The 20,669-nt window shown below is 37.8% G+C and overlaps 1 protein-coding gene across 1 annotated transcript in view; it reads left to right on the top strand.

Moving 5' to 3' along the window:
• The window catches only part of LOC120513072, a 73,584-nt gene that overhangs the window by 16,669 nt on the left and 36,246 nt on the right, over positions 1–20,669 (top strand). Inside the window, exons 13-36 of the mRNA XM_039732052.1 lie at positions 1,389–1,547; positions 2,140–2,258; positions 3,246–3,527; positions 4,528–4,683; positions 5,114–5,298; positions 6,077–6,259; positions 6,394–6,485; positions 6,667–6,836; positions 7,120–7,279; positions 8,331–8,410; positions 8,949–9,129; positions 10,188–10,343; positions 11,516–11,649; positions 11,745–11,903; positions 12,485–12,665; positions 13,131–13,342; positions 13,870–14,058; positions 14,937–15,076; positions 16,472–16,634; positions 16,746–16,832; positions 17,377–17,511; positions 17,916–18,035; positions 18,568–18,785; positions 20,417–20,610. Of these exons, the coding sequence (XP_039587986.1) occupies positions 1,389–1,547; positions 2,140–2,258; positions 3,246–3,527; positions 4,528–4,683; positions 5,114–5,298; positions 6,077–6,259; positions 6,394–6,485; positions 6,667–6,836; positions 7,120–7,279; positions 8,331–8,410; positions 8,949–9,129; positions 10,188–10,343; positions 11,516–11,649; positions 11,745–11,903; positions 12,485–12,665; positions 13,131–13,342; positions 13,870–14,058; positions 14,937–15,076; positions 16,472–16,634; positions 16,746–16,832; positions 17,377–17,511; positions 17,916–18,035; positions 18,568–18,785; positions 20,417–20,610 (3,855 nt within the window). The remainder of the gene's footprint in view (positions 1–1,388; positions 1,548–2,139; positions 2,259–3,245; positions 3,528–4,527; positions 4,684–5,113; positions 5,299–6,076; positions 6,260–6,393; positions 6,486–6,666; positions 6,837–7,119; positions 7,280–8,330; positions 8,411–8,948; positions 9,130–10,187; positions 10,344–11,515; positions 11,650–11,744; positions 11,904–12,484; positions 12,666–13,130; positions 13,343–13,869; positions 14,059–14,936; positions 15,077–16,471; positions 16,635–16,745; positions 16,833–17,376; positions 17,512–17,915; positions 18,036–18,567; positions 18,786–20,416; positions 20,611–20,669) is intronic.

Below are 20,669 nucleotides of genomic sequence, written 5' to 3' on the forward strand. Positions count from 1 at the left end.
CCTAATTGTTACTTCAATGTGACATTTACTTTGCAGGTGTAATGGTACCAATCTATATCAGTTTTTATTTAATCTCAATGCTTTGTATATTGTTTCTAAGAAATTGTTTGTATGATTGTGACATTTTATATTGAAATTGTGATACCATTAGTTTAGCAATAGTAAGAACTGACTTTTCATAGAATCAGTTCCTTCCACTGGCAGCATTTCATTCACTGAAGGCTCCTGAGAAGGATATATGGAAGAGCTTTGATGCTCAGTGCATTAGAAATACAAATTCATGACTGCAAATTGCATTTTGTTGAGAAAGAAGCAAGTGGCAGAAAAAATGTTACGATATTCTAAAATGGTTTCACCACATTCAGTGAAGGATGCCTCTAGACTAATCCCTTGCATTTACATCTGTCATGAAGAAGCAAACATGAGAAGGGTATCTGTAAGATTGTTTGCAGGCAGATGAAAGCAGGCTCTGTCTGCCCTGTGTCTGGATCCTGGCCAGCCCTGCCTTGGAGCTGGTATCCATTTCCCAGGGTGTTATGTCCGGACCAGTGTATCCTGCAGTGATTGCGAGTTCAGGCTCAGCCTTGTGCTCACCTGCTGATGTGGCTTGTGCTTTGGAGGGCACTCATTCCTCTCTGTTCAGAGCTCAGACAGAGCATCCACCTCCAAAATCCTGTCAAGGTGTGCCCTCAGTGACTCCTCCTGGTGACTCCATGTAGCAAATTTAATTTGTCTGATTTATGAAGGAGCTCTACAAGTCCATCCAAAATGTTGTGCGTTTCAAACAATTTAATGCAGTGCTCATGAATATTCTTAATTTATTTGTCTTTTGTTGATGTGACAGCTAAATAATTTATATAATACTTTTGAATAATGAGTGCTTTTGAAGGCATAGGGCACATGTTAGTTTTTAGTTCCACATTCAGAAAATGAAATTTGAAAAGAAGAAGTTGTATTGTGAAAAATGCAGTTACATCATTATTCAGTGCCTGTGCATTGAACTAGCACTGGAGCCTAATATCTTTTATCTTCAAGAGACAAAGAAGCCTCTATTTAGGAACCAGACTCCAGAACATAGGGGAAATATTTTCCCCCATGACACAGCACATACATAGCCAAACTGGGACTTGACGGTGTCATGCAGAATTACTAATTCTGAATCACAATTGTTTAGTTGTATGTGCCTTTTTTTTATTTAATGTGCTGTTGCAGTAGGTGCATCTGACTGATTTTAATCATGCTGAAAATGAATGGATTCTTTTGTGGTCAGGTGAATGGCTTAGAATGAATGGTGGTATAAAAAATGGTGGTATAAAAATTCCTGTATCTGTTTTTAAGACTCCTGTAATTTTTCTGATGTCCACATGCTTTTCTTTGTTGAATTTTAGTGGGCTCCTTTGTGTGGAGTCATCTCTCTCAGCTCTTGGAGACAGATGACCCATTGAAGGAGCACCTTCGAGATTCTATTCCTGATGAAATCATTAGCAAAGATTTTGACTGGGAGACATGGAAATATTCCTCATACTCTGATGTCACCTTTCACTCAGGTATGTGGAGTTGTAGAACTTAATACTTTGTAGCATATGTATTATTAACATCCCACATGGCTTTTCTGACCCTTTACATATTGCTCCAGAGAACATTTAAGATAATTTTTGTGAACATCAACTTTTCATTCCTTCCTTAGTTAACTTCCTTTGCAGCAGCAGGGGACTGGGATGTTTTTTCTTCTCCTGATCCATGTGCTGTCTTTGGTACAAGGAAAGAGTCAAACTAGTTTCTTCCTGTTTTACTATCTGTTCTTTTCTTTTCAGTGAAAATCCTAGATGATGTTTTTTCAGATTACATTTTGATTTTCTCTCAATTTCCTCCAGTGCATTCATGTATCTTATGTGTTAAAAACACTTTGCTTTTGATATTAGTGAAATAATACCCAGTAATATCCAGTAAATGCAGAATTCCAGTCAATGGAAATTACTTACAGTAATGACTTTGCTGTATTAAAAAGTTAAATAGTTTCACCTGTTGACAATGTTTCATTCACCATCTTCTTATTGAGTGGAGTAACAGTTTTCCGAAGAATTATGAATTTTGCAAAATATATGAGGACAGCTGACAGACATCTATTTTCCATTGCAGCTGGTGCCGGTGCAAACATGGAAGCATCAGTGGTCTTTTCTCCTGCATCTTTTCTACCACGATCAGTCATGACAAATTTGACTGTTCACTTCATGGGACAGGCTATAAATCTCCTGGAGGCAAGTTTATGGATTTTTTTAATTGTGGGAGTTTTTTATCCCCCTCCTCAAGTGACATTTGATATATTGAAGTACAAAGCATTTTCTGTTTTCCTGTTGCAGTTTCTTTAGCAAAATGTGCTTTTCACTGCAGTAGCACAGTTGCCTCAGACTGGGGAATCCTTTGTGTAATGGGCTTAGTCAAAATAAGAGCACTGTCACTCTGCTAGTGCCATGCACTAGGAAAGTGACTTATACTCAACTCTTGTTGATTCAAATGAAACATTAAAGTCAGTGCTTCCTGAGACACTCCAGCTCCTGTTTAGGACAGTAAGATTCCTTTTCTTGATGTACAGTGGAAAATGGATTGACTTGGGTACACTGTTGCTTTAATACAGAGATACACTGAATACATTTGTACTTAGCTGAAGTCACCGTTCTAGTGCCATTTACCTTCCAGTGCTTGGCACATTTCAATGACCTTCCTGTGACCTCATCATCTTTACCTGATTGCCAGGTAACAATGTGCACATGAAAGAAAGAAAGAATTTAATGTAGCCTTCAGATCTCAAGTTTAAGCTTGCAAGAAAACAAAATTTTTTTTCAGTGCTTCATACCCTGGATTTATGTGTGTTAGTAATTCTGTTTTAAGTAAACTTCCAAACAGAATCTTCTTCCAGAGCATGAAAAGGATGTGTTAGTGTTTTCCAGCCAAAATAGCAGTATCCCCTTTTGGCCCATCATGGTGTGAATGGACCTCAGTAACTGAAGGGAAAAAGATTTTTATTTTGGACTGAGCTTTAGGTATCTAATTGTTTTGGGAAGATTTAGTACTAGAATATCCAGTATTGAAGGTAGAATGCTAAACTTTGTAGACTACCGTGACCTTGCTTGGCAAATTTTTTGTGTTGGCTACATCTGGTTGAATATTTGATTTTCTGCTTTAGAACTGGCTGTGGCCTGTACATGTCACTGTTAGGCTTTTCACTGCTGCATGCTTTTCACTAGGTTGGTGTACGATTGGAGAATGCTGAAACTCTCATAGAGAAGGGTTTTGGGCCGAAATCTTCTACTTTCAGTGACTATTTTTTTGGAAACACTGATGAAACAAGCCACAAGTCAGAAACTCCAGTGGAAACAGCAGAGAAAGTCAAGCAGAGGAGCCCAACTGTGAAGCAATATAGCCCCACTGATCATCTTGTGAGCAAGTCTGGCAAGCCAAAGCTGAGAAAAACAAACAAAAATTGTCTTGGGAGAAAATACAGTAAAATGAATGAGTTAGTCAAAAAGGTAACTGAATCTGTATGTCTTGAAAAAATGAATGACATTGCCCAGTCAAACAGGGCCCCATCTCACATTGGGCAAGTGCTCTGGATTACTGTGACTCCCTTGCATAAAGCACTTGTAACTCGTTCTGCTCACTTGCGGAGAATTTAACAGCTGTAGAAAATACAGAGCAGCAAAGAACCAGATCTTTAGGGTTTTTTCAGATTGTTTTATTATCTCAAAACAATGACACCGAGCCACGGGATTATGTTGCCTGTGTTTTGGGCTTCCTCTCATTATTTTGAGCTCTGGTCCCTTTATGCTGATGTCCTTCTGTCGATTGACTGCTGTGACACTGTAAACAGCTGCTTGATGTTGAGTTCCTGAGTCCTGTTGTTTGCAATCTGACTTCCCAGTTTGGTGTCAGATGTTAGACTGATGCTTTGTGAATTTACTCATTTTTAGAGAGAGCTATGTTTTATGTACACAACAGGAAAGCTCTGAGAATTTACTTCAGTTGTTGATATATTAGCTGGAAAAATCAGGGACTGTGATTAATTTCGTTTGTCTTAGATCGTCTCTCTTCTTGGACTCACCTTCTTAGGGTTTCTTCTTAGAGACTAAGCTCATGATCATGTTGTGTTGCTGTTGTATCATAGAATTGTAAGGACAGAACATGTGAAATTTTTACTTCCTAGCAGTTTATTTAGCAATCAAGGCATCCCTAATGTTGTTTTGAGATTGTACTTTTCAAAGCTTCATCTGTTTGTGGGTATGTATAGTAATACTTCTCCTTTGGCTGTCATGTTAGGACTGGACATGACCAGTGTTTATAGTGGCAGCCAGCTTGTGTGCTGTGGAGCTGAAAAGAACATCTACTAATCCGGGGTCTTAAGTGGTCTCCAAAGTATTTGTAAAAGGAAGGTTTAATGTTTCTTTACTAATAGCATAGCCTGCATTGAGGAATTGTTTATTGTGAGTGTGAAAGAAAATTATAACACACTTTCTTTTTTTATCATGCCAGTTCAGTGAGAGAACAGTAAAAAAGGAGGCGTTGAAATGTGAGCTAAGCGTGAAAATATTTGGAAATGAACTTAGCTTCTTAGATTGTGAAGATTTAAGAAAACAAATGAAACATTATTCCTTAAATCTGGCTGAGTTGGCCGTCAAACTTCTGAAGGTAAAAGGAGCCTTTTTTCTATTTGAAAGGAAATATCTTGAGAAACTGCCTTCTGACAGATATGTTAAAGATACAAATTATTACTTGTTGTTTTTCTAAATTGAACTCTAAAAGATACCAGTGTGTATTTGGTTTAAACAGCATTCAGTACATTAGGCAAAGATTTGTTCTGCTGTCTAATGGTTCTTGCTTCTCTCATTCAAATGCATCCATGCTTAAATGCAAAATCTTTTTTTAACTGGAGTAGGACTGGTGCCATGGCCATAGGCAGGCTTTGGGCTGCTTTCTTCTTTATGTCCCAGATCAACTCAGGTAAAAACACTTACAATAGACAGATGCAGTCAAAAGTTATATCTGGCAAATTTATTGAATGTTAGCTCTATTATGCAAAATAATATTCTGGGTTTTGATTGGGTTTTGTTCGCCACAGGGGCAAGAGGTCCAGTTCAATAAAAGGATGAGCTTGGCCACTGAAGAGCTGCATTTTCCAGCAATTTCAGGCTTTCCTGTTCAACTGGCAGTCAATGCCTCAGCAGCAATCAACATAAAAATCAAAGGGAATGCTGATTTCAAACAACAGTCCAATTTCTTTCTAAATGGATATATCAAGCCAAGGTAGTAAATGCTGCAAATGTGTTCCTTTCACATTTCCCTGATGTAAAGTAGCAATTCCTGATCTGAAAGTTTTGTGTGAATGCCTATTAATTAATTCCAATTAATTAATTGATTGAAGAACAAAAGCAGTCATCATCCTTCTGTTGCTGAGTGGTTGCCATGGTGTGAGGGCAGCAGTGCTTTCCTGTCCTCCTGTCTGATTTTGAACTCTTGCTGTGTTTTTCCAGTACTGGTTTAAGGTGACTATTCCTCTCTGTCTCTAAATGAAACTCCTGAATTGTTGCATGCAGATGATTTTTTTTGAATGTTTTACATGTGACAAGTGGATTTTTCTTGGGATCAAATAATGCTTTTACAGGTTATGGATGCACAAACCAGTGGAGGATTTAACTCTGTGTTTCCTTACCTGGCTATTTTAGCTTTTGTACATACTGAATACATTACTAAACTTTACTAAGTGCTGTACAGAGAGAGAGAAATTTGTCCTGGGATAGTCAGTTCTAATTGCTTTCCCTTTCTTAATATTTCATGCTGAAAGCTGCATTCAAATCCCCTCCTTAGGAGATACAGCAGAGCTATAATTCATGTTAGAAAGTGTGTGTTGGTGTACATGCAATCTTTTCAGTTATTTCCTGAAACAAAATAGTTCATCATTTTAATCATAGACTGTACTGTGTTACAGCATCAAATGCTGTGCATTTATTGAAGAGGTTTAAATTAAGTGCTTTAAAAAGAAGCTGCATTTCATAGAAGGATATGTACATGAATCTTTCAACAGTGCATTTGTTCAGCTTTCTGTCCAAATGGGAATTGTGGGGACTCTGGGACAAGCTGGCCTAAAGTGGTTAACAGGAATGAGGACATCTACTAGTCTTGATGGGGGGATCCAGGTGAAGAAAGGGAAAGAGCTCAAAGTTTTCTTGAACACTCCAGAAGAATCTATGGAGATAATTAATTTCAGGTAAGATTAAGCACAGCCATCTTCAAAAACAGTAACTGTTAACTTTCTTGATTATAACTGACAATTTTGCTTAAATATTGCTGTAACTTTAGCATCATTGGTTTTAAGTTATTGTTCAAAATTCTTGGTTGTAGCTCTAAAGTCTACTTCAGAATGGTGGATGAGACAGAAGATATAGATATTTTCCAAGACCATGCAGAAACCAGATCTTGCACTAGGGAGGAAGGTGAGTCCAGCTATTTTGTTTGTCTTAGAAAGGCATTCTGAAATATCCATAACAGATCATTTTATTCACTAGAGTTTCTTTTTTCACATATTTTCTCTAAAAGGTCTACAGTGCAATGTTCATTTTCGTGTTTTCTTTGTTTGCTGTTCTAATTGAATGTTCAACTGTTGTCTTCCACTAGTATCTGAGATTATTGGCTGGCAGCTGTGTTCTGAAATGTCCTATCCTGACCCAGCCAGTGGTTTGGTTTTCCCCCTCACTGGACCTTTGAGAGTGGCTGTGACATTAACTAAGCAAGACAGAGGCCTGCAGCAGTACGTGCTGGAAGCTGCCTATCACTACATAGCTCAGGTACCACTGGCACGCTGGGCTCTGGCTTTAGTTGCAGTTTGCTCTTCTGGTGTATCTCAGTACTGCATATTCAACCCTCTGCACTCCAAGCTATATGTTATTGTTCATTCCATTCCCACTATATGGGAAGATATGTTGAACACAAATTACTGATGCTGATAAGAGGTGTATATTCTTTTTATCTACAAAACAGCACAGACAAACAATCTGTTGTCTCGGTGTAAGAGATTGTTTTATAAATGGTGTGCCAATGAATGATGTGATTATCCTTTTTTTCTTTCAGGAGAATTCATGGATCCCTAGTGAAGCTGTCTTTCACTTCTTCCTTGGGACTCCAAAGTCAGACTTGAAAAGAGATGTTGGTGTTGACTTAAGTTTTAGTGTCCCACAGAAGAAATTCAGAATCCAATTTATACAACCTAAGAAAAAAATTGAGATTGATGGTAGGTTTTTCAGCTAAGAGCCTGATCATCAGCTAATACCAGTTAGGAGAACTTTATTGTATCAGTTAGAACTTAATTACAATTAAGTGAGAAATATCAGCATATTTCACTCACTAATCCAATTCTGAAACTACATTATTATGTGATAACTGTCAGTTGACTGTTTTAGGTAGCAGCCATTCCCAATGGGGTTTTCATCTTGGTTAAGACTATATTTTGCACAGTCAGAGGAACAGTACCTGGTTCCTAAAATCACGTTAGAGAAGAAAGCTGTTATCAGGATTGATGAATTGAGGATTAAAGAATATGGTGCATTGTTCTGACATCTTTTACATATGCTGATCTTGCCTTACTGTTTCAATTTGCTGTGTTCTGTTAGTTATGAGATTGTTATTTGTTGCTGAATCAGTGAAGTACTGACTATGATATTGCAATGCATTGTAATAAAAAATAACATTTTAATCACAGTGGAACATAGAATTCAGAGTCTACAAACCCATTGAGGAAATAGAAACTGATAAATGAATGGTAATAATATAGACAAAAATTTCAGCTTCTTTGGCTTGCTGGTCAAGTGATGTTTTGTGTTGAGGTATTCTACCATATGATGTATTTAGAATTTTTTTTTTTTTTTTGATCCCGGTTATTTCCAAATGGATTGCAAGGAAGCTTTACCATCACTGTGCAAAGCTTTGTGTGCACAGTGTTCTGAGCTCCTGAAATGTCTCCACAGCACAACACAACTTACAAGTTTTAGCACAGGCCTAAAGGAAGTGCATAAATCAATTCCAGAACTAAGCTGTTTTTGTTGGAGACAGCTTCATTGCCTCTTCTCAATTATTCTCCTCAGAATATATTTTCAAAAATACTAGTTTATTCTGAAGACACCTTGCAAAATGCCTTTGCAAATTCTGATCCTAACTTTTTTCCTTTGAGATGATATTTATGTTTTTAATCTCTCTGTATCTATTGTTTATAAAAAGAATACTATAATTTCAAGTACAGTCTTATGAAGCATTACTGAAAGTAAAGAGTTTTCTTTTTCTCTAAGGGAGGATTGAGTTTTCCAAAAATTCCCGAGTTGGACACCTGGAGCTGATAGTGGATGACCAAGATGTGTATTACATTAAGGTATATTTGCATTTTGTGAGGTCTCCTTCTAGCATGAATACTTACATAAAAGCACAGAAAAGAAAGGCAGGGAAAATACATGTATTGAAGAACAGTTTTGTGAGCAGTCCATCAGAGAAATTACCAGTTCTCCTTATTGCATATTTTCGAGATAGATTCAGTGCTTAATTTCAACCTAGATCTCTGTGAGACTGCCAATATTTTCAGTAACACCCTAATAATTTCTGGCCTGGTATTGTAACATTTGTAGTGATTTCAGTCCTAAAACCAGCAGAAGCTGAAGGAAGTAGCATCTTGCACCACTGTGACCTCTGTGTAACTGGAAAAACAAATCCATCCTTCCTCCCCATTATTTATCAATGGCAAGTTTTAGGCTTTGTGGGGTGTGGAAGGTTTGTTGTTAGATGTACAGAAAAACATTCTTCCTCCTCTCCTGTCATTTCTGAAACACCCAAGTCTATACTATTGCTTTCTTAAAACTTAACATATGTTGTTGAGCAACTTGGGGTTTGCTTTTTGATTTGTTTGTTTGTTCTAGGGAATGGCAGATTTGCAGAAGCTGAGTGGAGAGCAGAGATACATGACCCAGCTGGAGGTAAAACTGATACAGCAAAGCAGTCCTATCATTTTGTCAGGAAACATCACTAAACAGCTTGGCAAGAAGATAGCTTTTTCAGTATCTCTGAATAATTTGTTGAAGGAAGCTGCATTTCTTTCAGGTTAGAGGACAGTAAGTATTTGCCTTATAAATGCAGGTTCTGGAACTGTTATTTGTTAGGGTTATCTGGTTTGGACACTTATTCCTTAAATTCCAAGTCCATAAAGACTGTTTTTTAAAATTACTATCCTGCATAAATTAATACAAATATATATATATATTTCAGACTAGAAGAAATTTTAAAATAAGTCTGTTTTGAATTATTGTTGGAAAGGGTAGAGGAAATAATAGAAAAGGAATTACTTGATAAAAACATGCCAAAAAAGAACAGCTGTTTTTCACTTTTGTTGGTATAAAACAATGCAGAGACACATATTTGTAGCTGAATGTCTTAAAACCTGCTGTTCTAAAAATCTTGAAGACTTTTTTCTCATAAATAAGCTAAGAGAAAAATACACGAGAAAGTATCAGAAAGAGAGCATTAATATTTGTATAACATCAATACATTAAAATAACACAATGAAATAAAACAGTAATTTATGTCTAAAGCTCTCATTTTTGACTGAAATGTCATAGGGTTACACTGCACTTTCAAACAGAACTAACTAACAGAACTAAGGAATGCAGAAGGCAGTTTGTTTTTTGGAAGATGATCTTTTGGTGAAGTTTTCATACTTAGTTTTCACATGGATTGCCAGTGACTGTATCCAAGCCAGTTCTGGTCTGATTTCAAACTCCTAGCACCTGAGAAAACTTGGCTGCACCAGTTGTGCTGCTGCAAAGCCACAGGCTTGCTCTGACTTTATGTAGAGGTGAGCATACGTGTTCACACGTTAGGGCTTAGTTAATTAAAAGATCTGTTTGTCTGAATTTATTTCCTTTGAGAAGCAGCTTTGGCTGCATGCATTTCAAAGCTTGAAGCAGGTTGTGAGAAGTGTGGTCTGCAGGCCACACTGGAGATGGAGAAGGACACTGAACATCCAGCTCTGTGTTTTTTATCTGTTCACTACACAGGAAATTCATAATGGCCCTTTTGGTTTTCCCCATTGTAGTATTCCTTTGATAGCTGAAGTAACTTCAAGTTCTACCGCTGCATAATCATTTCTCTTCTTTCTGTAGCACTTCTGGAGCAAAAGGTTGATGATAAGCTGAGACAATACTCGTTGGAAGGAGATATTCACCTTCCAGGTGTTCTTGGAGTTCACGCCGTCACTCTTCTCCAGCAGCGTGAGGGATTGTGGTCTCATGGTCTGCAGATAAAATATGGACTCCTAGGTACACTGAAAAACAGGGAAAGTAAAAGTATTCTGTATTATTCACTTTTCCTACAAGATTTGCCTCTGTATATAGAACACAGTAGAAAGATTTCAGTTAATTTTTACACTATGGTCTGAAATTCAGAACAAGTTTCTCTTTTCAGTTGGATAAGCTTTACTCTTCGAGTCTGCATGTAAGAACCATTTTTTTAAAATGGGCTTTTCACAAGCATATCCATCATTAGATTAAAAATCACTTTTTCAGTGAGAACTGCTCCTAATTAATTTGTGTTTTCAGATGATTGCATGCATGCACTCAATAATATGAGGGGTGGCTTCTAGGAAGCAGCTGGCTTTGCTCCCCTAGTTGCAATATAGGAATTGTGTTAATTTTGTGGGACAAAGCAGGTGAACATCAGTGCAGTTATATCACAGCATTGAATCCTTGTAGTAGCTAATAATGATAAATGTTATAGGGGGATGGTTTGTGCTACCTCTGTTGCACCTTCAGTGAGTATATAGCAATATGAGTAATAAAGTTTTCTTAAACCTATGCAAGTGCAGGCATGACCTCATAATTTTGCTAACAATGGCTTGCTGATCACAGTATCTTATAAGCAGCAATCAAAACATACCTAAACACTTAAACAGTACCTTAAGATGCCTGGCTACAGCTGTGTAATTGTGCTGTTAGATACTTGGAGCATAGTTACACTTTAGTTTAAACCCAGTTTGACAGATATTCCAGCTGAAGTGTTCAGCAAATACTTCCTTGGAGAAGAGTTGGATTTTTCGTTTTAAAAAGTAATCCTAGTTATTAGGTGGAACTTGAAATTCATTATTTTAGTTTTCTTGTCAGTGTCCAGAAGGGCTGGAAGTTCTTTTTTTTTTTAAGATGAAATGTCTTGTAATATTATGTGATACCAAGAAAGCTGCAAAGCTTGATCATGATTAGTTTGTAGTTTTTTTTACTTCAACCAGGTAAAATTCTGTTTAAGTAATGATGTTTGTGCTTTCCTTTGGATTTGTAGGATGAATCAACAAGTATATAGCTGTAAAAATAAACAAATCTCACTTTGATGTTCTAGAAAATAGAAGTATTGAAGCCAGTGCCAGATTTATACTACTAAGATTTTGAAATATTAACTCTGATTTACTTGAGTAAGTAACTTTGTGATTTAACTTGAGCAGAAGATGCAAAAAACCCTTGCCATGAGTGCAGCACGCAGCAGAAAGTTCAAGTGGAGACAGGTGCACGGGGCTTCTACAGACTGGAGCTGGGCCATGAGTTTCACTGTGTGCAGGCTCCCACCTACAGCCACCAGGTGGGTGCTGAGCCAGGCACTCTGTGTGTCACCTGTACTCAGGGCTCTCAACATCAGCAAGAGATCACAGCAAAAGGCAATGCTTTCCTCTTTAGGTTCACCTGAAACATGAAGTGACTGCATCTTGGATTTCCTCCCAGATGGAAGTGAACTATGGGAAACATTGGGATGAAATAAACAACAAGAAGAAAGTGCTGATCAGCCAAGCCTTTAAGAACAGCTCCAGTTCATCTGTAGTCAGCTATTTCCTGGAGGTAATAGTGGTGGATGAAAAGTAAGACCTTCACTTCAAATATTTAACAGACAGACTAGGAATAAATTTTGATTTTTTTTTTTAATTACAACCTTTTTTTTTGTAAGTATGGTGTGTAGTAATGATATAAGGCAAGTACCCAGACCTAATAATTTTGAGCTAGGTGTGGACTTAGCTCAAAGATTTGAGCGCAGAGACACAGAATCTCTGATATTTACTAAAGATAAATTAGAAGATAATACTGAAAAAGTTGGGGTCTAATTTGCTCTTAGGTTTTTGCATTGTTAACTCATATAAAATGATTGTGTCACCAAAGCAGCTTTCATAAATATTTACAATGTGGAAGGAGTGCACAGGTTACAACAACTCAGAATATTACAGCATTTTTCTTTATTAATCTCCTGTAGTTCTAACAAATGCATATTAATGAAACCTCAGTCTGTAATTGGTGAGCATGCATGAAAATGGCAAATGCGCAAAGGCAGAAGCTGTGACCTTCCTGCTTCTGTGTGTGTGAGTAACTTATACAGCCCTGAAAATGGGATCTTGTTTTTATTTCAATTTGCTTCATTTCTTTTCCAGTTTACCATGCAAGTCCTGGAAAAACAGATGAATTATAGAACCCAGCTGCAGCACTTGCACACCTCTCAGGTGTATTTGCAGAGCAGCACCAATTTTGAGGTGCAGTATAATGACCATGTACCATTTGTGGCTGGGCTGCAGTGGAAGGATGCATCCAGAAATGGCCTGAAGAAGTGGGAAGGTGAAGTACCACAAGCCACTTCCAGTCTGTGATTAGAAAAGCAGGCATTGGAAGCTGCTGCCAGGTTTTTCTGAGTAGTTTTGCGTGAGTACAACAGAATGATAAAGATGTTTGTTGGAAGAGAGAGACCCTGGAGGTTGTCCAGCCCAGCTTCCTGCTCCAGTCAGGACTGTTTCTAGCAGTAGATCACATCTGTTGTGGCTTTGTCTAGCTGAGTTTTCAAAATCTCCAACCTATCACAGCCTGGCTGGCTGGTCTCTTCCAGCAGTTCCATTTACACCAGTGAAGGACATTAATTTCATCATATACAACCCAGAGATTTTAGCCATTGGGAGAGAAAAGATTGATAGTAGCATTTTAGCTTCATTCTGGAACCTCTGGATCTTATCAGCCTTGGTGTGGAGTTAGAATCCAGGTAATTTGAAATCTCATGTTTCTGTCAGCTTTAATATATGTCCCTTGCAGGTGGGTTCAATATAGACACCCCATGGCTCTACCTGTACACAGCTCACAAACTGCATCAGCCTCAGCATTCTGCTTATTTACTGACATCCCAGCTGACAGCTGGAAAAGCTCTCTCCATTAAAGACCTTGTACTGGAACTATTCTATAAAGATCAAGGCAATGAGAAGGAAGGAAAAGTTCACATTTACACACCAGCTACCACATACCTGCAGGTTGGTGACATGGTGCTTTGCCAGGTGTATGGCTTTGGGGACAGGGCTCTGTGCTATCACTATGCTCTGACTCCGTGGTTTCTAAGTTTCCTCCTAATTTATTTTAGACTGTGCTATGCAATAGCGGTTTAAAACTGATTTCATCATAGTTGCTGTTCATTAAGTAATGTGATAGACTTCTGTCACTATGCAATTTGACTTATGTTTATCATTAAGGTGTTCCTTTATCAGCTTTTCCTCCTTAGGTCACTACAGCTTCAGGCACAGTCATGGAGAAATGTGTGAAACATTCTTGAATGAGAAAAAAAGTTCATCAACTATTTAGCTTTTTGTCTCTCCCTCGTTTGGAGGAGATAAAATAAACTTTGAACTCTGTATGGTAATTTGGAATATTTTGATAATGGAAAAAATGGCACACATTTCTTACAGTTCTCATAAATGATCATTCTGTCACCTCTGTGCTGTGCTGCTGCACAATGGAATGCAGTCTGTCCTGGCTCAGCCAGCCTAATGTCTTTGTTTTTCAGGCATCCACAGTTAATCATCTTGGGAGGAATGTTCTGCATAGCTATAGTGAAATGATCTCTCTGTGGAATCAGCTTGTGAAGAATGAGATTCATTTGGAGAATAATGAACGAGCCAAACTTCTCTGCTTTAAGATAAAGAGTACAAAACGGGAATTTAACTTCACAGCCAGCTATCAGAATCTGCCCACGGTGAGAAAGAAAAAAGCAATTTTTTTGACTCAGCGCTCTCTTCCAGAAAGATGTTATTGCTAGTGTTGAAACTTAAACCCTTCCAGTACTGCATTTATTTCTGTCTGTTTTGACAGGCTGCAGTGTAAATCTAGGTTCAAAAATAAAACAAAAACTTGTGTGGCATAGTTTGGAGTACTTCTCACCTGTTAGGGAGCCCAGACAGTCAGTCAGGGAGGACAGGGTGAAGAGAGAAAGCATGACTAAAAAGAGAGCTGGAGATGTGGTTACTCACAACTTGATGAAGATGTATGAGAAGTGTAGAAGATTCTACTGTGCTGGAGAATAAGAATCTCTTGCCTGCTAGTGAGCACGGTAACAGCCTAGGTTTATATGTTATTTTAATCTTTACATCCCTTCCAGTCTTAAAATAATTTTTGCTTTGCTTGATGTCTGTGGCACAGGAAGGGTAATCAGCAGTTTCTCCTCACAAGAGGTACTTTGATCAGTTGCTTTGGTCCGCTCACACCTTGCAGGAAGTCTTAAAAAGTGTTTTTCTAAACATAGCTCTGAAAATGCTTTTTCCATGCTTTGAAAATCCAGTTTGGTTTTTTATGTACCAGAGCTTGCTTATGTTGCAAGTGAGTGACACTAAAGTGATATATTAAGGGGCATTTGTCTTCTGCTGGAGTGAGTTTTCTACTGGTGGCACTTAAAATCTCCATTAATCTCTCAGAGGATTAAAACTTAAACTTCAGCAGAAATGGTTTGTCTGTGAAGTGACAGCCTTGCTGCAGCCCTTTGAACAGCATGGTTTCCATACTGAGGTTCCTGAATATGAATGCAGTAAATCTGATACAATTGTCCTTTCCTGTTCTGGTCTCATGATTTGAGTGCAGCCTAAGAAGACAAACTTTTCTGTGAAGATTGTATGGAGAGATTATAAAAGTCTGCCTGTTATACTGCAGTGTGAAGGTCAGATAAAAGAGCTGAGGAAGGAGAAGATGCTCTATCAAAAACGTGCAACCCTCCATTTCAGGTTGAGTATTCGTATTTCTATCTTTTAAGAATGTTTTGCCCTGAATTTAATGTGCATCTTGATGCTCTTAGGAAATGTTCTGGGCTTTACAAAGTGAGAATGCCACATGCACAGGGTCTGTTCTTTATCCCATCTGGTTCCCTCAACTTGCTCAAGTACAGCAGCTTCATGGACTGGTTATTTGCATCTGTTAGATTTTGGCCTCTTTGTTGAAATGACAGTGAACAAAAGCTGTCAAAGGCAACAGACCATGTGTGCTGTGGCATGTTTGCTGGCAACTCAGCCAGGTATATAACCTCCTTTCCTGAAACAGCAGGATTTATGGTGTGTCCAAACTTGTATGTGATGAGAAGTTCCAAATCCAGATCTGATTCTCTGTGCCATCCATGTGCCTTTTTCCTAGTCCTTAGGCATTGTATAGTGATTCTAAAGCCAGAGGTATCCTCTTAAAACATGTAATAAATGATCTTGTTTAGATTTTGGAATATGTTTCCATTTTCTGATGAGAATGAGTACACTGCTCCTACATATTGGCTGTCCTTGAAATTTCTCTCTTCATTATCCATTACTAAAGCCCTGCCTGAAGGCCTTAGTAAAAATGTGCGCTCCAATTAGAGACATCTGGATGACTTCTGGGGAGATCTCAGCTTTCTTAAGGCACAGCAGCATCAACAAGAGTACACAGGCTGCCTTAGGAGGCCCTGTACAGCTCAGAGATAACTAAAACACTTGGAGGTGTCTTTTCAGTAGAGAAATATGTTAATGAAGAGCTGTACTAGATATTCTAACATGTGTAAAGGCACTCCAGTGTCTGCTTACAAAGGTTCATGCATGCTTCCAAGAGGTCTGAATAAGTAAATGTGCAGAAATATTTAATGAAGTCCATAAACCATTACACTGAAGTAGTAAACCTCTCCTAGAGCTGTGTAGTGCTGAACATCTGTTGCACAGGATTCTTGGCATGTCGGCACTGTTTCTACATAAAGCATAAAACGTGGATAGGTGAGATTTCCAAACCTGCCAGGAGCTTTTGGACACTCCTTATTTGAAATGAAGTCTTGGCCATGCAGGTATAGAAGGTGTATGTGCTGGTTATACATGTCAGAACTTTAGAGTAGCACCTTCTCCCATGCCCTTCCAGTCATTTACCAAATTCAGGATGGAAACTCTATCAAAAATTCAGGTTAGTGTGTGGAGTTTGTATGAAGTTGTCATTATGCTCTGTAGTTCCTTAAATGTCCAGGCCCATGTGTTTTTCTTCTGTACCTGACACCCTGGTAGTAACTGATAATTTTGGTTGAACTCTGCATGTTCAAGTTGAACTCTGCATGATTTCTTGTTGTAGTTGTCTATTAAGATCTTTTAGACTATGTTTATTTCTTGGTTTTTTTCCAGGCATCCTTTTAAAGTGCCTTTTCTGCAGAGCTTCCTTCTGCAGGAGACATTTACTGTTGACAAAAAGCAAAAGCACTATTTCATGGAAACAAAAGTTTTGATAAATGGGGTGGAGGAAACAGTTCAGACTCTCATACTTGGTTACCAACCTGAAAACCCCTATGTGAGTTATCCAAAAACTTCCTTTAGTCTGATAGACCAAAACAACCTGCAAATGAGTGGTTTACTGCATATTACTTACGTTCCTTGCATTTTCTCTCAAACTTCTTTCTAGATTTGTGCTGGCTTAATTCATCCTTACAACATCAGGATGTTTCCCAAAGATGTTGAAATGTGCATTTTAACTCTAAGTCATCAAAATGTGAGTCAATTTCCCATTAGATTCAGTTAGGAGACATTAATTACCTGTTTATGTACACTTTATTGTCTTTTCAGACCTCACTTGCTACAGGTCTTTAGTTTCTCACCACAGAGCTGCTGCAACCAAATTGTTCAGAGGGTGATTATGTCCTTGGTGCCTCCTTAATTTTGTAGACTAATATGTTGTGTAGTAATCTATTATAAGAATACTTCATATATTATTTTTAGAATATTATTATGTATGAGTGTTGTTAATAAAACACATACTGGGGTGGAATGGATTCAGGGCTCTCACTTTATCTAGCTGTATCTATTCATCTTTCTTACCAAATGTAGCTATTTTTCCTCATTTTCTTTTCTTCTTTTTTCCTCATTTTCTTCCTCATTTTTCTCCTTCTTCTTCCTCATTTTTCATTCTGAGCCAAAACATAATAGATTGAAACTGTTTCATTTTTCATAATGTGTAGGGATGGCTTCTCTGATCTTTCTTTATACACAGGGTTAATACTCAGTGCACTTTGCTTACTCCCATTCTTAACACACAGGTGAAGCATGAGCTTGAGACTGTCCTAAAGGTGAATAAGGAAGATGTTCTCAGTTTTCTAGGGAGATATCAGGACAAATCCAGTGAGGCAGATTTTAGACACCTTTTACACATGAATGTGACACACTCGTTCCAGGTACTGATGGGTTTCATTTTTGATATTTTTTATGTCATGCTGATTGTTTTACTGTGTTGTCTTTAGAATTATAATTGTTTGATTAGAATTATAATTGTTTGTTAAATATCCTAAACCAATCAAGTCCTGGCCCTGACAAATAACTGTAGGTATCTCAGTAGGTTCATTTATGTATTTATAATTTCTCTCAATAATGCTTGTAAGGCACACATTGACCTTTTTTCATGCTTTTTATTTACTACTTTCAATATATTTTTCAGTATCTTTTGATATAACTGGTAAAATTTGATACCACATTTGCTTATATGCATCACCCCCTTCATGCTAGAAGTTCAGACATTAAATCACATGAGGCAGTTGGGGGAATGCACTGCTCTGTTCTGATACTTTACTTTGTCAAATAGCTTGAGTTTCCACAAGCAATGGCCCTAAGTGGGGAGCTGTTCTCCAGGCAGACTGAACTGGAACACTTAGACTGTGGTGTGAGTGTAAAAGCCATCATCAACAAGAACATGTCTTCACAGGTCAGTCCTCTGGTCATTACAGTCTTGTTGCTTGAACTTGAAGCTTTTGCATTTCATACACTCAGTGACTATACTGGACAGGTGTAAATTGTTAGGGAAACGGTTAACTTTTGATGGTTAGAGTTTGTTCTGGCTAGGTAGTAACATGGGGTTGGAATAGCTGGCTTGTGTTTTGGCTGAAATTCAGAAAACTCTTAAAATCTAATTAAATTCTACTTAAAATTCAGTGTAGCTCACATGTTTTTTGTGACAGGGTTGAAATAAAGACAGGGAGATCACCTACCCATTACCTTCACAGACAAAACAGACTCAACATAGGCAATATTAATTCAATTTATTGCCAAATAATATTAGTTAAATGATGAGAAACAAAGATGAGAACTAAAAACTGCTTTCCCCCTTTGCTCCCCTCTCTGCTTTTGTACAGTCCCAGCTTGTTATCTGCAGTCTTATTGCTCAGACTGATGTTTCAGTATTGTGTATGATAAACTGAGATCCTTAATGTCCTGCTCTCCTTTTTCTCTGTGTGCAGGCCCAGGCAGCCCTGAAGAGTTATGGTGAAAACCATGTCAATGGCTCCCTTCACCTTCATTCCAATGGAAGGGAAGTGCTGATGCTGGAGGTCGATGTGAACAATGAAAAGAGGAGGAATGCCAGAATTGTTGAACTGAGGGCTTTTCTCCATCAGACAGTCCTGACAAATCCAGAATTAGTACAGTTCCAGCTCATGGGCAAAATATTTCCATCAAGGTAGAGAAATCAGAACGTTGGTTAATTGAGGAACTGAAGAGTGTTCTGGGATACAAATTTAAATGTAACTACTTTCCTACGGCTGCAGCAAGGCCCCTGAGTAAATGCCAGTTCATGTGTTATCCCTGCTATTGAAATACTTCTGCTCCTTATGTTTCATAAGTTGATATAAGTTGTGTTAATGTGCTCTAGCTGCTTTCCAAGGACTTTGTATAGAGAATTTTGAGTGAATAGATAGTACAAGTTATGCCAGTGGAAAAGGGCATTTCCCAATGTTTATTATAGGGTTTTTAAAGTATTGGAGAAAGCTCTGAGGTGGCAGAGGTGGGAAATAGAAATTTGGCCCTCTAAGTTTCAGCTGATTTTTCAAATTTCACAAATACAAAAGTATGCAGTGAAGAATTTTAGAATTTCTGCGGAGCTCCCAGTGTTTACCATTTGGATAGGATAAGGAGAATAAGGAAATAAGAGTTCAAGAAATCAGAAATTACTACAATTTAGATGAAGCACATTAGATTTACTAGTAACACTAAAAATAAGATAAAATATTCCAAGAAGGGTATTTAATGTGGTTCTGCAGTATGCTTGCAGTTTTGTGCATTAATTTGTTTAAATACCAGGGTAAGCCATAAGAGAGAAATTTATTGCAGTTCACAGGAAAGAAAACAAAGCACTTAAAATTTTTGGAATGATTATTTGTTTAGGGTTTGTTTTACAAGGAGAATAAAACCAAAAATAAACTGTTGAATGTTTCTGGAGAACAGCTAAAAGGATGCACTCTGTACAGACTTCAGTTGCTGACTGAGGCAATAAATCTTACTTCTCTCAACTATGTAGTTTTGTTCTTCCCATGGAGTGGATTTTCACTGAGGTTTTACTTGTCATCAATCTTTCAACAGGGTTCCAATTTCTAGGAGGGATAACACTATGAAAACTGGAGTGATTGCTTCACTTTTAGGTATTTTGTGTAGTATACTACAGTCTAGAAAGTCAGATAGTTCAGTGGATAGTTTGTTGAAGGCCATGTGAAAATTGCGTGTGGTCTTATACTTACAACACAAAATTTTGTTGCTCCAGCAAGTTTCTCTGAAAAGCTGTGCCACATTTCTCCAGCACTCTTCAATTCAGGGCCAAGATGGAAAGAAATATTGTTGTTTCATTTACCAAACTCAAATGATGGTCACACTTATAATTATTTTTTAAACTGTATTCTCAAATGCTGCTTTTAAATCAGCACCAAAAATATATTTTCATATTGTGACAGAGAAGGCTTAGTTTCCAACTCAAAGTCTCTCCAGCTCTTTCTTTTACTAGGAACCATAACAAAAACATTCAAGAAATTTAAAGAAAAAATTGGTCTGCCAATCTGTAAATCTTTACTGAGGAATTTATAAACATCTGGTGAATAGCATGTGCTGACTGCAGGGCATCTGATTGCCTGATTCACAACACTGGAACGAGTGTCCAGAAAATCTATGGAGTCTCCATCCTTGGAGACTCCAAACCTGACCACACACACTTCTGAACACCCTGCTCTCATTGATCTTGCTTTGAGTGAAGAGGGATGTCTTGACAATCCTGAATCAACCATAATAATATCTTACTAGAAATTTTTATGTCTGTCTTTTTAGACTTCTGCTGTCTTCAGACTTGAAGCTTAATGAAAATAGGCTTCACATGGATTTCATGGGAGCCAGGGAGCAGAAAGCTGGTTTTGTTTTGTCCCTTAATGGAAGAGTCCAACACACTTTTACTGGATTAAAGGCCATTCCTCATCTCCTTTCTCTGGATGGATTACTGAAGTGCAAAAGCAACATTCATGATGGTACTCTGTTCCTTTGTGTTTTGTTCTAACCTGCAGCTATCTAAGGACGCTGCTTAATT

The sequence above is a fragment of the Passer montanus genome, unplaced genomic scaffold, assembly GCF_014805655.1.
Source record: "Passer montanus isolate IOZ18808 unplaced genomic scaffold, ASM1480565v1 scaffold8, whole genome shotgun sequence".
Taxonomy (NCBI): domain Eukaryota; kingdom Metazoa; phylum Chordata; class Aves; order Passeriformes; family Passeridae; genus Passer; species Passer montanus.